This window comes from Narcine bancroftii, chromosome 4 (genome assembly GCF_036971445.1).
Source record: "Narcine bancroftii isolate sNarBan1 chromosome 4, sNarBan1.hap1, whole genome shotgun sequence".
NCBI lineage: Eukaryota > Metazoa > Chordata > Chondrichthyes > Torpediniformes > Narcinidae > Narcine > Narcine bancroftii.
Window position 1 is genome coordinate 82600419 of NC_091472.1, and position 20562 is coordinate 82620980.

Genomic DNA, 20562 nt, shown 5'->3' on the forward strand with positions numbered 1-20562 from the left:
TGATTCCTGGGATGGCATGAGTGACATATGAATAAAAACTGGATAGATGAGGGTGATAGTCATTGGAATTTAGAAGAATGAGAAGGAATTTCTTAGAGACATAGAAAATTCTGTTGGACTAGACTGGGTTGTTGCAAGTAGAATGTACCCACTCTTGGGAAGGTAGAGAACAAGGGGCACAACCTAAGGATAAGAATTAGGACTGAGAAGATTAGGACTGAGAAGATGAGAAAAATCTTCACTCAGAGAGTTGTGAACTTCTGGAATTCCCTACCAGAGAAAATTGCTGAGGCAATTTCATTAGATATATTCAAAAGGGAGTTGGATGTTGTCCTTATGGCTGAAGGGATCAAGATCAAAGATTGCATGTATTGTGGTGCAGAATCAAAGGGCTGAATGGCCTACTCCTGCACCCAATTCCATGCTCTATGATTCTAAACATTAAATGAATACTAAAAAATATTATTTACCCACAACTCAACTGCTAAATCCTTGCAGTTCTTTTCATTTGTGGAATGTGAATGCTGGGAGCAAGGCCAGCATTTGTACTTACTTAATTTTCACCTCACTACCAGCAACCAAGCCTCCAACACATACGTCCAACATAAATTAGATCCTCAAAGCTGCAAGCCACAATAGTTAGAAAATATCTCTGTAAAGCTGGGCTCCCATCACAATATGATTTTTAGCTATTTAAATTAAAAAATGTTGAATTTAAGAAATATTTTTGAACACTTTTAGAAGTGTGAGAAAGCATCCATGTTTTTACTGCTGCTTTTACAAGTCTTGCAAGGCCTGTGGGGCATGGAAAGTTACTTGGTTAAGCAACAAAACAAAAATGTGTGCGAATAAGCAAAGGGGCATGTTAAAAAAATGAGATAGTGTGTCTCGGTGGCAGGTGGCAATAGAAAGCAACCTAATTTATGAAGTGGGCCTTGTTGAGACATAATTCATGCTCTTTATGTGCTGTAGGTGTGTTGAACGCGTTATGGTGGTGAGGATCACTTGTGCACCTGGAGTATTTCTTTTTAGTTTTTGTTATAAAAAGTTTCTGCTCAGCCGATGTGTTGAGCTCATTTACTTCAGGACAGAGCTGCTGGGCTGTAGCTCTCTCTCTCTCTCTCTCTCTCTCTGTCTCTTTAACTGGGTTCCTCTTGCTTTGCAAAGTGAAAATAAAAGGTGGTATACTTTGTTTATTAGTGTTGATTTTTATAGTTCAAAAGAACTATGGTATGATATCTACAGGCTGCTCACACCCACTCCACCACATGCTACACCTAACATGCAGTATTTTTCTCCATATTTAAATTATTGAAACAGCCTCAGTAATTATGTCACTCCAGCTCTGCATTCCTTTACTCTTGGCATCATTATGGTCAAAAATGGGCATTCAGGGTGGGATAGAGACAGCGTGGCAGGAGGCCATAAGCCCATCCACAGAGACCCTAATGCTGTCAACTAGGAACTCTATAGGATAATTGCACTACATCACGTAGGGCATAATTTCTGTTCCTGCACAATTCACTAATGTACACCAAGGAATGCTATGATCAACAGTGAGATAAATTTAGTGTGGTTTTGGGAGAATGCAATTGCCTTCAAATCTTACTTTCAGAAGCTGTCATCTGAAATGTATCTAATTATGTTGTGGCTCCATTAACTTTGGTGATAGATAGAGAACTTTGAAAAAAAGATGTTTTAATCTGGAAAAAATTGCATATATATTTCTGCCTCGTGACGTTATAATGATCGAATCATCTTTGTAGAGATTCAGTAGTAACATTGTACATATCATAGGAGCAGTTGAACATTTTCTATTGCTTCTAAATTTTATTTCCATGGGTCATTCAAACCCTTGTATCTGTTTTGGCAATTGGCAACTTTGCTCTTGTTTAACTATGCCTTAGCAATATAATCCCCTAACCCACCCCCTCCCAACCCCCCCTTCCCCCAAGTCTTACCTTATTAACACCATCAGCCATAGCTTGCAAGGTTAACTCGCGAGGTCCGTCCACAGTTTTACCATCATCAGTTGGTCCCCAACTAGCACTATAGATGTCTATAACTTGAGGCATGTGACTAATGGAAGATGCTTCAATAATATCTGTCATGAATGGTTGGTCCAGCATACGAATGCCTATGAGATATTAAATGGTAATATAAAAGACAGTTTCAATCTATTTTTCAATCTAAAGCTATAGTAAAATAGAAATAAAGAGCTTTATTAGACATTTATTTCTGAACAAGATGAAACACGGTAAGTGGAAGGCCCTGAGGAGTGAAATAGAACAGAGAGATCTGGGAATGCAGATATACAGTTCTTTGAAAGTCCTGTCACAGGTGGATAGGATTGTAAAGAAAACCTTTGCAATGTTGACCTTCATAAATCAAAGTATTGAGTACAGGAGTTTGGATGTGATGGTGAAGTTGTACAAGACATTGGTGAGGGCATATATGAAGTATTGTGTGCAGTTTTGATCACCTAATTACAGGAAGGTATCAATAAGTTTGAAAGAGTGCAGAGGAGATTTACAAGAATGTTGTTAGGGTTTCAGGAGGTAAGTTATAGGTGAGGATTTTATTCCCTGGAGCGTCAGAGAATGAGGGGAGATTTGATAGAGGTATACAAAATTATGATGGGTATAGATGGAGTAAATGCATGCAGGCTTTTTCCACTGAAGTTAGGTGAGACAAGTACTAGGGTTAAGGGTGAGAAGGGGATAGTTTAAAGGGAACAATTGGGGGAACTTCTTCATGCAGAAAGTGGTGAGAATGTGGAACGACCTGCCAGCTGAAGTGGAGAATGCAGGCTTGATTTTGATATTTAAGAAAAGTACATGGGATGGGAGGGGTATGGAGGGATATGGTCCGGGTGCAGGTCAGTGGGTCTTGGCAGAATAATATTTTGTCACAGACTAGATGGCCCAAAGGCCTGTTTCTGTGCTGTAGTATTCTATGGTTCTAAGCAAAAATGTCCAATTATAAAACTGAATATGAGGATGGGTGAGTATTCGAATTCATTGAACTTTACACAAATCACAAGAAGATTAAAGGAAGGTATTCCAAATAGGAGATTTAATGAGGTGGGGGGGGGGGACATGGAGGGTTGACTCTTCTAATGACCTTAGGGTTACCCCAAGCAGACTAATCACAAGCATTTGGGAGTTTCCCATTTCTTCCAGCATGTTCCAGCTGCAATCTCTGGATAAGTAAATAGGCCAAGCATTGTGGCAAGACTTTGTGATGGGTCCAACATGGATTGGCCTTGACGTGGTGTTGGGCCCTGCTCCTTGGCTCTAGGCTGTTGATGCCATTGAGCAAGGAGAGGCATCATGGAAAACTGTGGATGTACTTTAAATCCTTTGTCCAAGCATCCATTTCCCTGACTGCCAATAAAGCACTTTCCCATTAATCATTTGCAAGTATAAATTTCATCAGCTTTACCTTGCTTCATATTTTCTAAACCTCAGTCAGAGACACCAGCATCAACCTCTGTCAAGAAGGTAACTGGTTTTGCTGAGGTTTGTGTGGGTATGGCCTCTGTGCCTGAGTTGTAAACTCAAGAAAACACTCCTGTAACTTATTGTAGCACTGCCAGGATCACTGACTGGTCTATAACTCAAGTGATAATTCTGCAGAGACATCAAGCTCCATGGAAAACTCATTTGCCTATCTTCCAATCATAAAATCCCATAAATTTCAGGATTAGCCATTGATTTTTGCCCAATGATCTGGAACACACTGTCAACCACAATGATGTGAAGACACTTGAAATAAACACAGTGTTAGAAATACTCTAGCCGAAGAGTGGAGATAAAAACAGAGATAATGCAGTCCACAAATGTACTGGAGGAACAGAGCAGGTCACACAGTATCCATGGAAAGCAATAGACCGTCAAGTTTTAGATCAGACTGTGGATGTTTTTGGGCTCAGCCCCTTGTAAGGTAAGCACTCGAAAGAAGGTGGAAGGGTGGGTAAGAGGAGGGGGAGGAGAATTGGCTAGCAGGTGATAGGTGGATACAGGCAGGAGGGGGGAAGAAGGGAGCTAAAAGGTGATAAGTGCATGACCTGCTAAGTTCCTCCAGGACTTCTGTGTTCTGTGCTGGTTCCCCAGCATCTGCAGGTCTTGTTTACAATCAGAGACAATGCTTCAGGAGAAGATCTTGCTTCACTTGTTGGATTGTAAGAGTAAATTCTTCTCCCCCTCCCCCCAACGGCCCTTCCCCCAGTAGACTGTGTATGAGATCTCCCTCTCAAATCTAAAGAAATCAAGGGATAAGGGAATAATGTAGCAATGTTAGTGATCTCAATGAATAATGGATTAAGGGAATTTACTTCAATATCTATTATTATCATGAGTTGTGCTTAATAAAATGAAGTGCATAGAAAAGTTCACCTTGCATTGAAGAACACCAGATATGTTGTATGTTTTAAAAAGAGACATTGATTTATGATTTGAAAAGCAAAATAAAAATTGCAACAAAAAAATGATTGGAATAACCAGCTGGTCAGGCAGCAGCTGTAGAGCGAGAGAGAGAGAGAGAGAGAGAGAGAGAGAGAGAGAGAGAGAGAGAGAGAACCCTTCATTGGAACACAATTTCTCATATTTTATTGTATGAATGTGATCCATTGTGTGCTGCATTACCTTGCCTTTGTGCTATACTTTATGATAGTTTCATCATGAATGAATAAATTAATTACCAGTAGTTTTTGATGAATTAGTATCAGTAGCAGCTTAGTTGCAGCAATTCTCTCAGTCAGCAGCTGTTTCATGCCTTTAGACATCTCTGACTTGCAATTCCCCTAATTGGGAATTAAATGATAATTTCTGATGGCTGCCTCACACACAAAACTCAACAGTGGAGAGAGTCAGTATGAGTTTAATCTGATCATTTGATACATAGAAGAAATATTATTTGAAAGGTTTCCCAATGATATTCCATGACATCAAAAATAAACAGAGAATATAAAACGTGCCCATTTTAATTGATGTGTTTGAAACAGAAAAGGTAAATTTTCCCTGTAACACGCCAAAGCAAGGACACCAGTAAGTATAAAATTCATAATTCAAGAGCAATTTCTCCTGCTGGAATAAAGACAGATACCTTGGAAATTGTATTATTTTGTTATTTTTCATGCCATACAGAAATTGCATGTCATCCCTAACTTCCCCCAACCTGCAGAGACAGTTAAGATTAAACCACATGTGTGGGTCTGGTGTCACCTTTAACTTAAATGTCTGTTGAAGGTCTTTAACTTATCTAAAAAATGCCGTACCTGCCACTTTTGAAGAGTAAGCCACCCCTACACCACATATGTTGTTATTGGCAGCCGCAGACACTTCACCAGCACATCTTGTCCCGTGGCTGCCAAAAAAAATTCCAAGATCACAAGTCATCAGTTTTCTTTCCTGCCTGCAAAAATCATTGTTTTACAAATATTGTACTGCTAAGTTTTATTTTGTGCAAAATACTTTATAAAGACAATGTTCTTCCTTTACATAAATCCCTTGACAAAAGAAGGGAATGTGACAAGAATGGAAGCTGGTCATGTCAGAGGCCGAGATTTACATACACCTCTTCCCTCCTTCAGCCTCGTTTATTACATTCAGTGCTCTCTGTTGCCTCCTCTACATCAGTGTAACCATGTGCAGACTAGGTGACCTATGTTCTGGTCAAAATGGCCATCTTGGACTTCCGATTGCAAACTATTTTAATTCACATTCCCAATGCCCATTTGACCTGTCTGTCCACAGCCTCCTCCACTACCAGAGACAGTGCAAATGTAACTAGAGGAGCAGCACCTGCTATTCTGTCTGGACAGTCCACAACTCAATGAGATGAACAGCGAATTCTCCAAATTTAAATAACCCACATCTCCTATGTACCTTTGTCTCCTTTTAATCTACTCTGGTTTTCAAACAATCCGCTCTTTCCAAAACACCATGACAGCCCTAGTTACCCAGTTTCTTTCCTCTCTGCTACATGTTCCATCTGTCCATCATCCACACACTGACTCCACTGCCCCATCATTTCCATCTGCCCACCAGCCCTTCCTTATTTGGTTTCATTCATCACCTTCTTTTCCTTTCAGATCCCACAATCAGCAGCTCTTTGTTGTCTCCCCTTCCTGGCCTCTCCTGCTCTCTCTACTTTTCCATCTGCCCATCAACAGTTCCTCCCCAGACCCACCTATCATTTGCCAGTTCCTGCCGCATCCCTCCTCCTCACTTCTCTACATTGGCTATCTCCCCCTTCACACTCTCAATGCGAAACACTGCCCATCCCATTGCCTCCAGGAATGCTTCCTGACCCAGTGATTTCCTCTGGCCCATCATTTTTGTCCCAGACTCCAGTATCTGCAGTTCTCCATGTCTTAATTAAGGTGACACAGTTGGTGCAATGCTTTTACAGCACCAGTGTTTGGGACAGGGGTTCGAATCCCGCGCTGTCTATAAGGAGTTTGTACTTTATCCCCATGTATGTGTGGGTTTTTTACATGGACTCCAGTTTCCTCCAACCATTCAAAATGTACCAGGGGTGTAGGTTAATTGGGTATAAATTGGGAGACATGGACTTGTGAGAAAAATAGCCTGTTGCTATGTTTTATGTCTAAATTTAATTAAAGCTGTAACTGCCTTAATTATTACAAAAGAAATGTATAACCCATTGTTCTAGATTGTAAAGATGAAACAATTGTCCGCAAGTTTCATATGGTTTATGTTTGACATGAGTAGTCCCCAGGTTCAAGTAAATGATTGATTATTACCAATTTTTCACTTCTGTACTGTCTTTCCATGTTCATGTCCTGGTATTTTATACATTTACATGTCATCCCATTTTTTGCCAGCTATAATGTCCATAAATATTAATATGCCTGTAAATAGCACTATTTGGATAATTAGCCAGTAAAATTGAAGCAACTGAACACCTAGACAATCAAATTGCTAAAAAGCTTGGCTATTATTTTCTTCACACGGCAAAGCTTATCTTAGCAAGAAATTAAGGAACTCCCCAGGATCCAGCAACAAATATTGAAAGCCAGTAAACTGAAATATCTCAGCCCCAAAAAATCCCAGGCCAAGGATATTAAATAGAACTTGAAAGTAGGAGAGGACCACAGATATATGAGTGATGGAAATGGTAAAGGAATGGGCCATTGAGGTTAGTTTTGAGAGAGTAAATACATTCCTGATTCATTGCACTTCAACAGGTCCTCAAAGGAAGGTCCCTTCATTCAGTGTGAGGAGGTTTAGCATTGAAAAAGTGATGAAGTGCCAAAAGAATTGGAATAGAAAATAGAACACGATCTTGGGAAGGCGATGGTCCTCCATTCTGGAGACGTGACCCGCCCAGCGCAGTTGGATCTTCAGCAGCATGGATTCGATGCTGTCGGCATCTGCCATCTCGAGTACTTCGATGTTGGTGATGAAGTCACTCCAATGAATGTTGAGGATGGAGCGGAGACAACGCTGGTGGAAGCGTTCTAGGAGCCATAGGTGATGCCGGTAGAGGACCCATGATTCGGAGTCGAACAGGAGTGTGGGTATGACAATGGCTCTGTATACGCTAATCTTTGTGAGGTTTTTCAGTTGGTTGTTTTTCCAGACTCTTTTGTGTAGTCTTCCAAATGCGCTATTTGCCTTGGCGAGTCTGTTGTCTATCTCGTTGTCGATCCTTGCATCCGATTAAATGGTGCAGTCGAGATAGGTAAACTGGTTAACCGTTTTGAGTTTTGTGTGCCCAATGGAGATGTGGGGGGGCTGGTAGTCATGGTGGGGAGCTGACTGATGGAGGAACTCAGTTTTCTTCAGGCTGACTTCCAGGCCAAACATTTTGACAGTTTCCGCAAAACAGGACGTCAAGCGCTGAAGAGCTGGCTCTGAATGGGCAACTAAAGCGGCATCGTCTGCAAAGAGTAGTTCACGGACAAATTTCTCTTGTGTCTTGGTGTGAGCTTGCAGGTGCCTCAGATTGAAGAGACTGCCATCCGTGCGGTACCGGATGTAAACAGCGTCTTCATTGTTGAGGTCTTTCATGGCTTGTTTCAGCATCATACTGAAGAAGGCTGATATCGCCTCAAACCGTGCATCTTGGCGCCTCACAGTTCGACGGGCAGCAACCTCCTTTGAAGAAGACCGCAGAGCCCACCTCACTGACAAAAGACAAAGGAGGAAAAACCCAACACCCAACCCCAACCAACCAATTTTCCCCTGCAACCGCTGCAACCATGTCTGCCTGTCCCGCATCGGACTTGTCAGCCACAAACGAGCCTGCAGCTGACGTGGACATTACCCCTCCATAAATCTTCGCCCGCGAAGCCAAGCCAAAGATATAGACCATCAAAGAAGATTGCTTTGCTGGAATATGCTGAAATATAAGCTCAATGGGAAAACATCTAGAAAATGGTGATCGGAAGAACATAATGTTAAGAATGGCTATGAGATAGGATTTAAACTTCTCATTAGTTAATATACAAATTAGAGAAAGTCCACATTTAAGAGGAAGAGAACAGAGCAAAAAAGAAAAAGGGGAACTCAATGAATCAGGCAGTGTTCAGGGGTAGAAATGGACAGGTATAAATGGACAGTTAGCATTTTGGGTCAGCATCCATTATCAGGAATGACATGAGAACACATTGGACCTTGGTAAAGTGGAGTCAAAGCTGGATAAATGGAAATAATCTAATTAAAGTCGATGTACATTTCCATGAAAATTAAAATTAGAGCTCCACAGAATTCAGAAAGATTGAGAGTCAAACACATCAGTGAAAAAAAACCAGTACCTGTTGGATGGCTAATGCACTAAATTGATGGGGAAACAGCAGGTACTGCAGGGTTCATATAGGAGGCAAAGAGTCTGAGCCCTTCACCGAGACATGGCAAAAACAGGCAGGTGGGAAAAAGGGGTAGGGGAGGAGCACAGGCCAACAGCTAAGAGGCCATTGCTGAACATGGATAGGAGGGCAGGAGATAAAAACTGAGAATAGATCGGGGAGAAAAGCAGATCTGTGAATGCCGAGCTAGAGGAAAGAAGTCAATGATGTAGGGAAATATGTGAGAGACAAGGTGGGGGGGACTGGAGGAAAGGAGATGTAGGGATAGGAAAGAGCGAGACTGGGGGGGGGGGGGGAAATGGCCTAACGGACCGACTTAGAGAAGTTGATTTTAAGCATCTGTTGATATTAATGCTATCTGATTGATGGGCACCCAGATTACGAGAAAGGCTCAGCTGCGGCTGTACTTTCTGAGGTGCTTGAGGAGATTCAGTATGTCACCAAAGACTCTCGAAAACTTCTGCAAGTGTACCGTGGAGGGCGTTCTGGCTGGTCGCATCACTCTCTGGTACAGAGGTGCCCTTGCTGAGGACAAGAAAAAATACTAGAGGGTTGTTAACTCGGCCTGCAACATCACGGGCACCAGACTTCACTCCGTCGAGGGCATCTACAAGAGGGGGTGTCTTAAGAAAGCAGCCTCTATCCTCAAGGACCCCACCACCCAGACCACACCTTCTTCTCTCTGCTACCATCAGGAAAAAGGTATAGGGGCATAAAGATGAGCACTCAGTGGCACGAGGAAAGCTTCTTTCCCTCTGCCATCAGATTTCTGAATAATCAATAAGCTAAAGACACTGCCTCGGTTTGATTTTTCGTGCACTGTTTTTATTTGTTTTTGTAAGGTGGTTTATAGAAATGTTTGCACTGTGATACTATAGCAAAACCATGAATTTCATGATGTTTTCTTGATAATAAATTTTAATTCTGATGAGCAATAAATTTTAACTTATTTGCAACATAGTAAACAGATATTCTGGCCATTGAAACTCATGCCACCTAACCTATCAACTCCATACATTTTTGGAGGGTGAGAGGAAACTGATGCTCCCAGTGAAAACACATGCAGGTCATGGGGAGAAAGTGCAAACTTCAACAACAACCTTACACTTAATGTCACCAAAATTAAGTAGCTGACTGTTGACTTCAGACAAGGAAAGCGAGAGATTTACAATCCAGTGATCATTGGGGGATCAGAGGTGGGGAGGTTGAGCACATTTAGGTTCTTGGGAGTCATTCTCGGAAGATCTTTCCTGGACTCAACACATCAATAGCATCGTGAAGAAAGCATGTCAGCACCTCTACTTCCTCCAGAGTTTAACATAACATAACATAACAATTACAGCACGGAAACAGGCCATTAGGCCCTTCTAGTCCGCACCGAACCAAACACCCCTTTCTAGTCCCACCTCCCTGCACAATGCCCATAACCCTCCATCTTCTTCTCATCCATATACCTGTCCAACCTTTTCTTAAATAATACAATTGACTCCGCCGCCACTATTTCTCCCGGAAGATGATTCCACACAGCTACCACTCTCTGAGTAAAGAAGTTCCCCCTCATGTTACCTCTAAACCTCTGCCCCTTAATTCTTAACTCATGTCCTCTTGTTTTAATCTTTCCTCCTCTTAACGGAAATAGTCTATCCACATCCATTCTGTCTATCCCTTTCATAATCTTAAATACTTCTATCAAATCCCCTCTCAACCTTCTACGCTCCAAAGAATAAAGACCCAATCTGTCCAATCTCTCCCCATACTCCAGATGCTTAAACCCAGGCAACATTCTGGTAAACCTTCTCTGCACTCTCTCCACTCTGTTTATATCCTTCCTATAATTAGGCGACCAGAACTGCACACAGAACTCCAAATTAGGCCGCACCAACGTCTTATACAATCTCAACATCACCTCCCAACTCCTTTATTCCATGCAATGATTGATAAAGGCCAGCATACTAAAAGCCTTCTTCACCACCCTATTCACGTGAGTTTCTACCTTCAGGGAACGATGTACCGTTACTCCTAAATCTTTCTGCTCTTCTGTATTCATCAATGCTCTCCCATTTACCACGTATGACCTATTCTGATTCTTCTTACCAAAATGAAGCACCTCACACTTATCAGCAATAAATTCCATCTGCCATTTTTCAGCCCACTTTTCTAAGCAGCCCAAATCCCTCTGCAATCCTTGAAAACCTTCTTCATTATCCACTATTCCACCTATCTTAGTATCGTCTGCATATTTACTAATCCAATTCACCACCCCATCATCTAGATCATTAATGTTTGCGGAGGTTTGGTATGACATCAGAAACCCTGGCAAATGTCTACAGAGGTGTGGTGGAAAATGTGCTGACAGGCTGCATCACGATCTGATATGGGGACACTAATGCCCCTGAGCATAAAGCCCTCCAAAAGCCCAGGACATCACAGGCAAAACTCTTCCCACTATTGAGTACATCTACAGGGAACCTTGCCATTAGAGGATAGCAGCAATCATCAAAGACCCACACCACCCAGCACATGCTCTGTTCTCGCCACTGCCATCAGGAAACAAGTATAGGTGCCACAAGACTCACAGCACCAGGTTCAGAAACAGCTGCTACCCCTTCACCATCAGATTCCTCAACAACAAACTCAATCAAGGACTCATTTAAGGACTCTTATTTGTGCACTTTATTGATTTTCTTTTCTCTCTATATTGCACAGTCAGTTTTTTAAAAATTTGCTATCTGTTTACAGTTCTTTTATTTGTTTACAGTTTATTTTTTGCTAACATTTAGTGGCAATTCTGCCACACCCACAGGAAAAAGGAATCTCAGGGTTGTATGTGATGTCATGTATGTACTCTGACAATAAATCTGAAATATTCTTACAGGCAGGACCAAATAAAAGCCTTATAAGACACTGGTTTTGAAACTTTCAGACATATCACCTTCTATTCTGGGCACTTTAAGTTTGGAAAGTGTGCAAGTTTTGGTGAGGGTGCCGATGAGATAAACCAAAGTGATTCCTGGAATTCGGAGTATTAGTTAAGTGGATAAAGTGAGGAAAGTGATTGTTCTGTTTGAAACAGAGGAGATTGCGAGTAGAGGAATTAAAAGTCTATATATAAAGTAGATAGAGAGAAACTGTTTCCATTGTCAAAAACAGGGGCAGGTAGATTGGGAAAAAGCCTTGCTGCACAGTAAGTGATATGTGTCTGGAATACTCTGGCAGAGTAGTAGTGGAGACAGATCCAATTATAGAGTTCAAGGGTGCTGAACAGGTATCTGAAGGTGAGGGGAAGGAAAAAAACGCACAGGACAATGAGGAAAAGGCAAAACCGGAGATGAGTTGCACTGCTCTCCCATAGGACAGGCATAGAGTTGATAGGCTTACTCATGCTGTACAGTGAATGAACAGACCATTCAGCCTGACTGATGCTTATTTATACTTCACAACCCTCCTCCTCAGAGTTGATTTATCTGCCTTTTTCAGCATACTTCTTCTTCATCTGTCAGCTTAACTGACTATAACAATGCATCCTTGGACACAACCAAGTACAATATTGCATTTCTAGTATAATTTATTATTCTAAATGAAAATTCAAATGCTAGATGACCATTTTGTCAATAACTCACATGTTCAATGCAGTTTTTTACATATCCTTAAATATTGTGGTCACTCCTCAACCCCAGACATGAAATGAATAGCAAATGAATCAATTACAACAGTGTTTTAAAAACGATTTAGGTTGTGAACTGAAAAAAAAATGCAAGGGTATCTATTGTGTAATGAAAACTACAGAGCAGTTGTATTGAATATACATTATTTCTTCATACAATGCATTCTTTTCTCATGGCTCGAGATTGCCATTCTCAGTGTTGCACTAAGGACTGGAGAACAATGTTTTGTAAACTTGAACCTGTGGCTACTTGAACTTTGTGGTTACTCTCTTAAATCTTTTCAATTATTTCCTTTAGGGAAGTGTGATAGTACAGATCTCTCACCAATGTATATAGTGTATATAGTTACAGTATCTAGACTGCGCTTACAGCGATTGGCTGAGAGCTTAGCCACGCCTACTGTCTGGGCCTTAAAGGGTTGTGTCCCTAGCCAGGTCGGATCATTCCAGACTGGTCAGCCACCTGTGAAGAGCTCCTGTCTTTTGCTAATAAAAGCCTTGGTTTGGATCAACAAGTCTTTGATTCTTTCGACGAGCTCTACAGGAAGTAATTCTTTCATAAAACTATGGAAGATATTTTAACAAGGTTTATAAGATTACCTCTTAAACACAAAACCAAGGGGTTTTATAGTTATCTGCTATGATGCAGTAACTTGGATGCAAGATCATTGATTAACGTTTGAGGTATTTTGAGTAAAAGTTGACTGAATAAATATTGGCCTTGAACTCCTACTGAAAAAATGCAATTTTAAATGAATAAAACTATAATATAAAGTACTTAAAAATGCTTTTGTTAAAAGGTGTTTTAAAAAAATAATTGATAAGCATAACCTATACAGCCACTGCTCTGCAATGTCCTTGGTCACTACTGAGTTTCCTAGTGTGTCTAGTGAGAGAGTGCAGTCTCCACCGTACAGCCATCCATGCAGGAATGGATAGACCAAGTTGTGTCTACATCACCTGTTAAACCAGTCTTTTGTGTAGCGGGGGTATGGAAAAGGATCATTGCTGCTGAAGTCATAGCTGGCTTCTGCATTCTGTAAATTAAAGACATAGGACATAAAATTAAAGGGATGGAATACGTCAAAATAAGTATCCATCATGGTCTGCATTCTGTAAATTAAAGACATAGGACATAAAATTAAAGGGATGGAATATGTCAAAATAAGTATCCATCATGGTCTTTCTCATTTAAAACATTCAGGTAAAATTTCTTCATGGAAACACCCTTACCCACCATCACCACCACATTCTGGAAATAAATTTCAATAAATTACTTAGAATTATAATTACTTGCAGAGAGAAAGTACATTTCATTCCAGTAGCTGTAATGCACATAATGTGCTACTGAGGACTTTTTCCCCAGCATAAATATGAGTATAAACAAACAAGATGAAATTGCTACCTCCTGTTGGACAAACCAAAACCTGGTATCGATATACTATCCAAAAAGCCAATAAGTGTTCTGCAAGGAAAGGAACAGTCAGCCTGTCCTTAAGTCTATTTCTGTAAAAGTACTATTGATTTAATTTTCTCTTCTAATAATGCTAAACTTAACCCTTTGCAAATTAAAGAGTAAATTTCTGCAGGCAGCACGGTCAGTGTGATGCTATGACAGCATCAGCGACCCAGGGTCGAATCTGGTGCTATCTTGAAGAAGTTTATGTTTTCCCTATGTCTGTATGGGTTTCCTCTGAGTCCTCCCACCCTCCAAAATCGCATGGGGTTTGTGAGTTAATTGTTGGGTGGCACAGGCTCGTGGGACAGACGGGCCTGTTACCATGCTGTATGTCCAAATATTTTTTTTTAATTAAATGTCAGGTTTAAATAATGGCCATCAAGCAGTTAAAAATGAATATTATTTCTGGAAAACATGCCTGAGTGGGAACAACATGAAACTCTTCTAATATTTGAGCCACTTAAAGAGATATTAGACCAGGAAATTGGATCATTGGTCAAATCCATAGATTCTAGTGAGCAGCTTAAAGGTGAAGAGAGAGGTAGATTTAAGAAGGGAGTTCTGGAGGGAACAGACTCTGCAGCAGAAAGCCCTTCCTTCATTGTGAAGCAATGACAATCATGTCTATGAAGTAGAGATATCAGATAACTGCACAATTCCAGAAGGTTAGAGATGTCAGGGATGACTCTGAAAGCAAAAATTATTTAAAATTGGCTTGTGGCAAAGCGAGAGGTCAATAAGTCAGTGATGGTGAAAATTACTCAGAGAGAATGGCTGCAGTGGTTCCTGCAGATGCAAGATGGAAATTGGAGGGCTAGTCAGGTCATCTACATGAAATATTCATGATGTTTCTACCACCACAGATGATGGCTGACTTACTGAGCATGCAGTCTTTTCTGTAAATGAGCTTAATTAGTAGAGAAAGTCAATCCAAGGGAGGGGGAAGACGATCATCATGGTTGTGGAGAGGACATTTTGTCAAAACTTAGTTCAGAGAGAAGTAGGATGTCAAAGTTGTAAAATGGAACATATCTGTAGGGCAAATTGCAACACAAGAATAATTTAAATTAAGTACTATCTGTTCAAAGGTAATATACCAATGAATTAAATAAATCATTGTGAAACAATTTGGAAATTCATCTGAGGCAGCTATATAATGCATCTCATTTCAATTCCCCTTTCAATTCTCACATGGACCTGTCACTTCTGGGTCTTCTCCATGGCCAGAGTGAGGCCCAATAAAAACTAGAGGAACAACACCTCATATTCTGCCTGTGTAATTTGTAGTGGTCAATGTGGAATTTTCTAATTTCAGATAATGTACCCCCTTTCTCTCTTCTGTTCCTTTCTGCTCATCTCATTCCCCTTTTTTTATTATGTCCCCTTTTCCAACGATTCCCACACAGCCCCATCCATTCTCATCCCCCCTTCTTTTTGATTTTATACACCCTCCACATCTCACTAACCCTCCCTACCCACCCCCAAACCCCGCCCCCAAGGTTCCACCTGATCTCTATACCACCATTCTCACTTTATCAGATTCCAGCACTGGCAGCCTTTGTCTCCCAATCTCCTGCCCCACCCTGTATTATTCATCTTCTCCCATTGGACCCCTTTGTTTATCTCGCACTTTGTCTGGCATCTGCCTCTGTTCACCTCATGTTTCACCTCTGTCTGGGTCACCAGTTCAAAGTGGGGACTCTGTTTCACCCCTCCCATTCTGTCAGCTTTAAAATGCTTCTGTCAAATTTTCCTCAATCATAAAGTGTTTTTGGCTTGAAACATCCACCATATTTTTCCTTCCACTGAGACTGCATGACCAACTGAGTTCCTCCAGCAGATTGTGTTTGGCTTCAGATTCCTGCATCTGTAGACTCCTACATGTCTTCAGCCAAATCAATATTCTGATTACTTCTAGATCTAAGGCAAGGTGCATTCACCTCTGAATTTACAAGGATCAAGCAAGGAGTCTCCACTTTCAGTTATTTGTTGGGAAGGGAATTCCTGGATTTCGATCCAGCAATGATGATGTCCAGTCAGCATTGAGTGTGATCTCGAGGGAAAGCTAATGTCCTTGTCCTTGTTGATGGTAAAGGTTGGAATGTGTGGCTGTCAGACTAGTGTAGGCAGGTAGGTGCGGCACATTTGGTAGATGGTTCCTTCCCATTATGGAGTGGAGAAGGGGAGGGAATGTATATTTAGATTGATTGGTGGGGTGATTTACAATTTACAAGGCACAAGTCAGGAGTTTCCTCTGGCCTAGATGACTGCAGCCTCAACAACATTCAAGAAGCTTGACAGCACTGATTTACCACCGTTTACAAGTAAATAAAGAATGCACTCACTCGTTTCTTTCAGCACACCATGAAGTTGACTCTTTATTTTTCACTAGGCACTACATTGTATTCCTCAACTCCCCAAACACCACCCAACCAAACTCCTCTGATCTTCTCAGTGACTCACTGTCACACAGGTGATGCTGACGCTCTCACACTCCTCCAGCGTCTGAGATCCATCACCCATATACTGATACTTAACTAATGCACGCATATGCGCTATTACTCCCACGAGTTGTTTCTCTTATATCTGTGGTAAACTACTGTATCTATATATTTATCTGTCTGGGCACACCCATTGGCTGTCTGTACCTGTGACTCCTCCCACAGACTTCTGAATAAAGGTGACTGTCCCTCAGCCCGCTCCTCAGTTCAGGACAGTCGACCAACAGGGATGTACCTTCTTTCTATTCCGAATAAAAGCCTGTCAGTTTTGCTCAACTTCAGTCTTTTGAGCCACTAATGGTGCATCAATTTTATTTGCAATAATCTTGACAATGAAACCGATCTGAAGCCAGAAAAACTGGAAATTGACCCTCAATCGCCCGAGCCATCTACCAACTTTGAACTCCAGCAGCACTGTTTCGAAGCATTCCTGCACGCATCATCAGCCATCATTCGGTCAAAGAGCTACAAATTACAGGTACTGCACTCCCGAGTTGGGCCCCTGGTGTATTAGATGATCAGGGACGCTGCGTTGTATCCGGAGGCAATGGACATATTGATAGGCTAGTACCTGAGAAAAGTCAATGAGTCCACGCCAGACACATCCTGGTGACCTGAAAGCAGTGACCTGGGGAGTTGAACGCTGAGTACCTCTAGGCCCTGCGAACCCTCGAATGGGCCTGTGAATGCAAGGTTGTGACGGCTGCAGAATACATGGAGGATCTGATTAGAGATGTCTATGTCATAGGCATCAAGTTCAATTACATTTGCCAGAGACTACGAGAGCAAGGTGAGCTCAGCCTGCAGAGGGTGATCAAATTGACAGGCACACTGGAGGTGGTCCTTCTGAACATGGAGGCCAACTCAACCAACAACACGGCCACCTCGTGGTTGCCCCAGGCACTGATAATTTGGGACGTGCCACAACCGTCGTGTTCCGCCAGCAACCCTACCATGGCCGCTGTACTCTGCAAGCACCCGAAGTGCTACTTCTGCAGCCTGGGAAAGCACCCGAGGAACCGCTGCGCAGTGAAAGACGCGGTCTACTCCAGCTGTGGGAAGGAAAGGCACTATGCTAAGGAGTGCAGATCAAAACCACTCCTCCCTAGCAGCGCCATGTGTGGACCGTGGGGGTCGCCATCTCCAGGAAACTCAATGAGCCCCCAGATGCCCTATCCCATGGTACCTGTGCTAGAGCACAAATCAACCACTTACTGACCCCTTCACAATGATCTCTGCCACCCGGGAGTCAACAGGTTCTTTCACTTCATCAAAGCCCACAAACTTCATCGAAAAGATCAGGTCAATAACCAAAAACTGCTAAGTCTGTGGGGAGTGCAAACCACACTTCCACCAGCCAGACAGAGTCCAGTTGATAAAGGCTACCCGCTCCTTTGAATGCCTGAGTGTCGATTTCAACAGACCCTCCCCTCCCCCGACCACAATGTGTTCTTCCTCAATGTCTTTGATGAGTACACACGTTTTCCATTTGCCATCCCCTGTCCCGACATGACAGCTGCCACAGTCATCAAGGCCCTACTCAGTCTCTTCACTCCATTTGATTTTCCAAGCTATATTTATAGCCAGCGGGAGCCCTCATTTATGAGTGATGAGCGGTGCCAGTTCCTGCTCACCAGAGGCATCACCACGAGCAGGACCACCAACTACAACCCCCAGGGGAATGGGCAGGTGGAAATGGAGAACACTATGATCTGGAAGGTTGTCCTCCTAGCCCTGCAGTCAGGGCCTCACAGTCTCCTGCTGGCAAGAGGTCCTTCCTGAGGTGCTCCAGTCCTATGTACATCTACCAATTCCACACCACATAAATGTATGTTTTCCTTTCAAAGGAAATCGGCGAAAGGGGCCACGCTACCAGCATGGCTGACGTTCCTAGGGCTAGTCCTACTCTGTAAACATGTGAGGAGTCATAAGACTGATCCACTGGTCGAAAGGGTCCACCTCCTCCATGCCAACCCCCAATATGCCTATGTGGCATACCGCAATGGGCATAAAGACATTGTCTCCATTAGGGACCTGATGCCCTCAGGGACATTGGAGACCACCACTGATCACCCCACATCCCACCCACCCTTTTCCAATCACAATGCACCAGGGCCATGGCACATTACCTCAGCCCCAATAAATGATGCACCAGACTCGTCACCATGCACCCACCAGCTCAATGCCAACATTTGTCGCAGACTTTCCAGGACCCCATCACTGCACTGCAGTGGCTCCTCCCACAGACACCTGAATAAATGTGACTGTCCCTTAGCCCCCTCCTCAGTTCGGGACAGTCAACCAACAGGGATGTGCCCTCATTCTATTGCGAATAAAAGCCTGTCAGTTTTGCTCAACTTCAGTCTTTTGGGTCATTGTTGGTGCATCAATATCATCAGCGGTAAACAGCACCATTCCTGATGAAGATAAGTACGTAGCTGCTCAGACATTATCTAGGATAAATGACCCCACTAATCAGTCTAAACATTTATTCCCTCCTTTACACTTCCTTAATGGTGGTGGTGGGGAGGTGGGGGTGGGGGAAACCAAATACCAAATGTGCCATAGCTGCCTGCCTACACTAGTCTGACAGCACATCCTAACCTTTACCACAAGGAGAAGGGCAACTGGTTTCCCTTGAGATGACACTCCATTTTGACTGGTCCATCATTATTGAAATCCAGGAATTTCCTCCCCAGCAATACTGTGGGAGCAACTCAATGAGTGCAACTTAAAATGGGCAATGAACATCCACATCTTTAAAATTAATTTAAAAATTCCTTTTGATAATGTTCTTTGTTTCATTATCTATCAACTTCTCAACCTTTAATTGGTACGCAGAACTGTTTGGGTTATAAATTTGCTTTACTCACTTTTGAAAACCACATATTTGTACAGTAGAAGATAGTACAGTACAAAGCCATTCCTATGCATGGACATTTAACACAAGTGACCGAGAGCAAATTTCTATCTCTTTATATCAATGGAAGGCCATTGACTTAGACCACTGCACTGGAATTTCTTTGAAAATCTTCATTAAAGTGTCAGCTAATTGGGGAATCCATGTGAAGTTGCTGGCTGATAATTTTCTAACTGAATTACGATGCTGGAATCCAAATGGAGTTCGGGCATGGAGGTGAATTTACTGAATTCCTGATTCATGCTGAAGAATCTGCCCTCACAGCATATGTTTGGTGAGATCTGATGATGGCTCGTTCACTTGAACGGAAATAATTTGTTTGGAATGCATCAAACAAGCTCTATCACTGCATTTTCCTAAATAAGTCACTGGTGAGGCCTCACTTAAGTACAGGGTACAGTTTTAGGCTCCTTTTTTAAGAAATTATGTGCTGGCATTGGAGAGGGTTCAGAGAAGATTCACAAAAATGATTCCTGGAATGAAGGGATAAGCAAATGAGGAATGTTTGACGGCCCTTGGACAGTACTCTTTGGAGTTCAGAATAAAGTTGGGGGGGGTGGGGAACGACTCATAAAAGGAATTTGAATGTTGAAAGGCCTGGTCAGAGTAGATGTGGGAACAATTTTTTTATGTGATTGGGAAGTCTAGGACAAGAGGGCACAATTTCAGGATTGAAGGGTGACCATTTAAAATAGGGATGCAGAGGAACTTATTTAGCCAGAGAGTGGTGAACCTCTGCAATTTGCTACCACAGGTGTCTGTGGTATTTAAGCCAGAGAGTAATTAGTCAAAGTGTCAAAAGTTATGGGGAGAAGCCAGAGTGAGTGTAGTCAATGGACTGAATGACCTGCTTTTGCTCCTATATCTATGGTCTTATATGACAATGACTTGAACTAAAAGTATATGTTTTTAAACTATTTGCTTTCCTTAATGTTGAAAATTTTGGGATTTAATTACAAATATGTTTTTTTTATCTATTGCAGTTTTTGAGGCAAAAACATTAAGATCATTTGAAATGTTGGCAGGTTTGGCAGCTCTGGAAAGCTTATAGGTGTGCTTTGCCAAATATCATGGTTTCCAAGAGGAGTGCTTGTTCTAGGACCAGGTAATGTCACAGAAGCCCCTTGCAAGCCTCGCTGAATAAGTTCTTGGATGCCAACATCCTGAATTTTCATAAGACAG

At 42.1% G+C, this 20562-nt stretch overlaps 1 protein-coding gene across 11 annotated transcripts in view; it reads right to left on the minus strand.

Moving 5' to 3' along the window:
* The window catches only part of pcsk2 (proprotein convertase subtilisin/kexin type 2), a 344834-nt gene that overhangs the window by 20053 nt on the left and 304219 nt on the right, over positions 1–20562 (minus strand). For all 11 annotated transcript variants that reach the window (XM_069931793.1, XM_069931790.1, XM_069931791.1 and 8 more), the window contains 3 exons: positions 13461–13537; positions 5279–5367; positions 1962–2137 (listed from right to left, as the gene is read on the minus strand). In XM_069931793.1, the coding sequence (XP_069787894.1) occupies positions 1962–2137; positions 5279–5367; positions 13461–13537 (342 nt within the window). The remainder of the gene's footprint in view (positions 1–1961; positions 2138–5278; positions 5368–13460; positions 13538–20562) is intronic.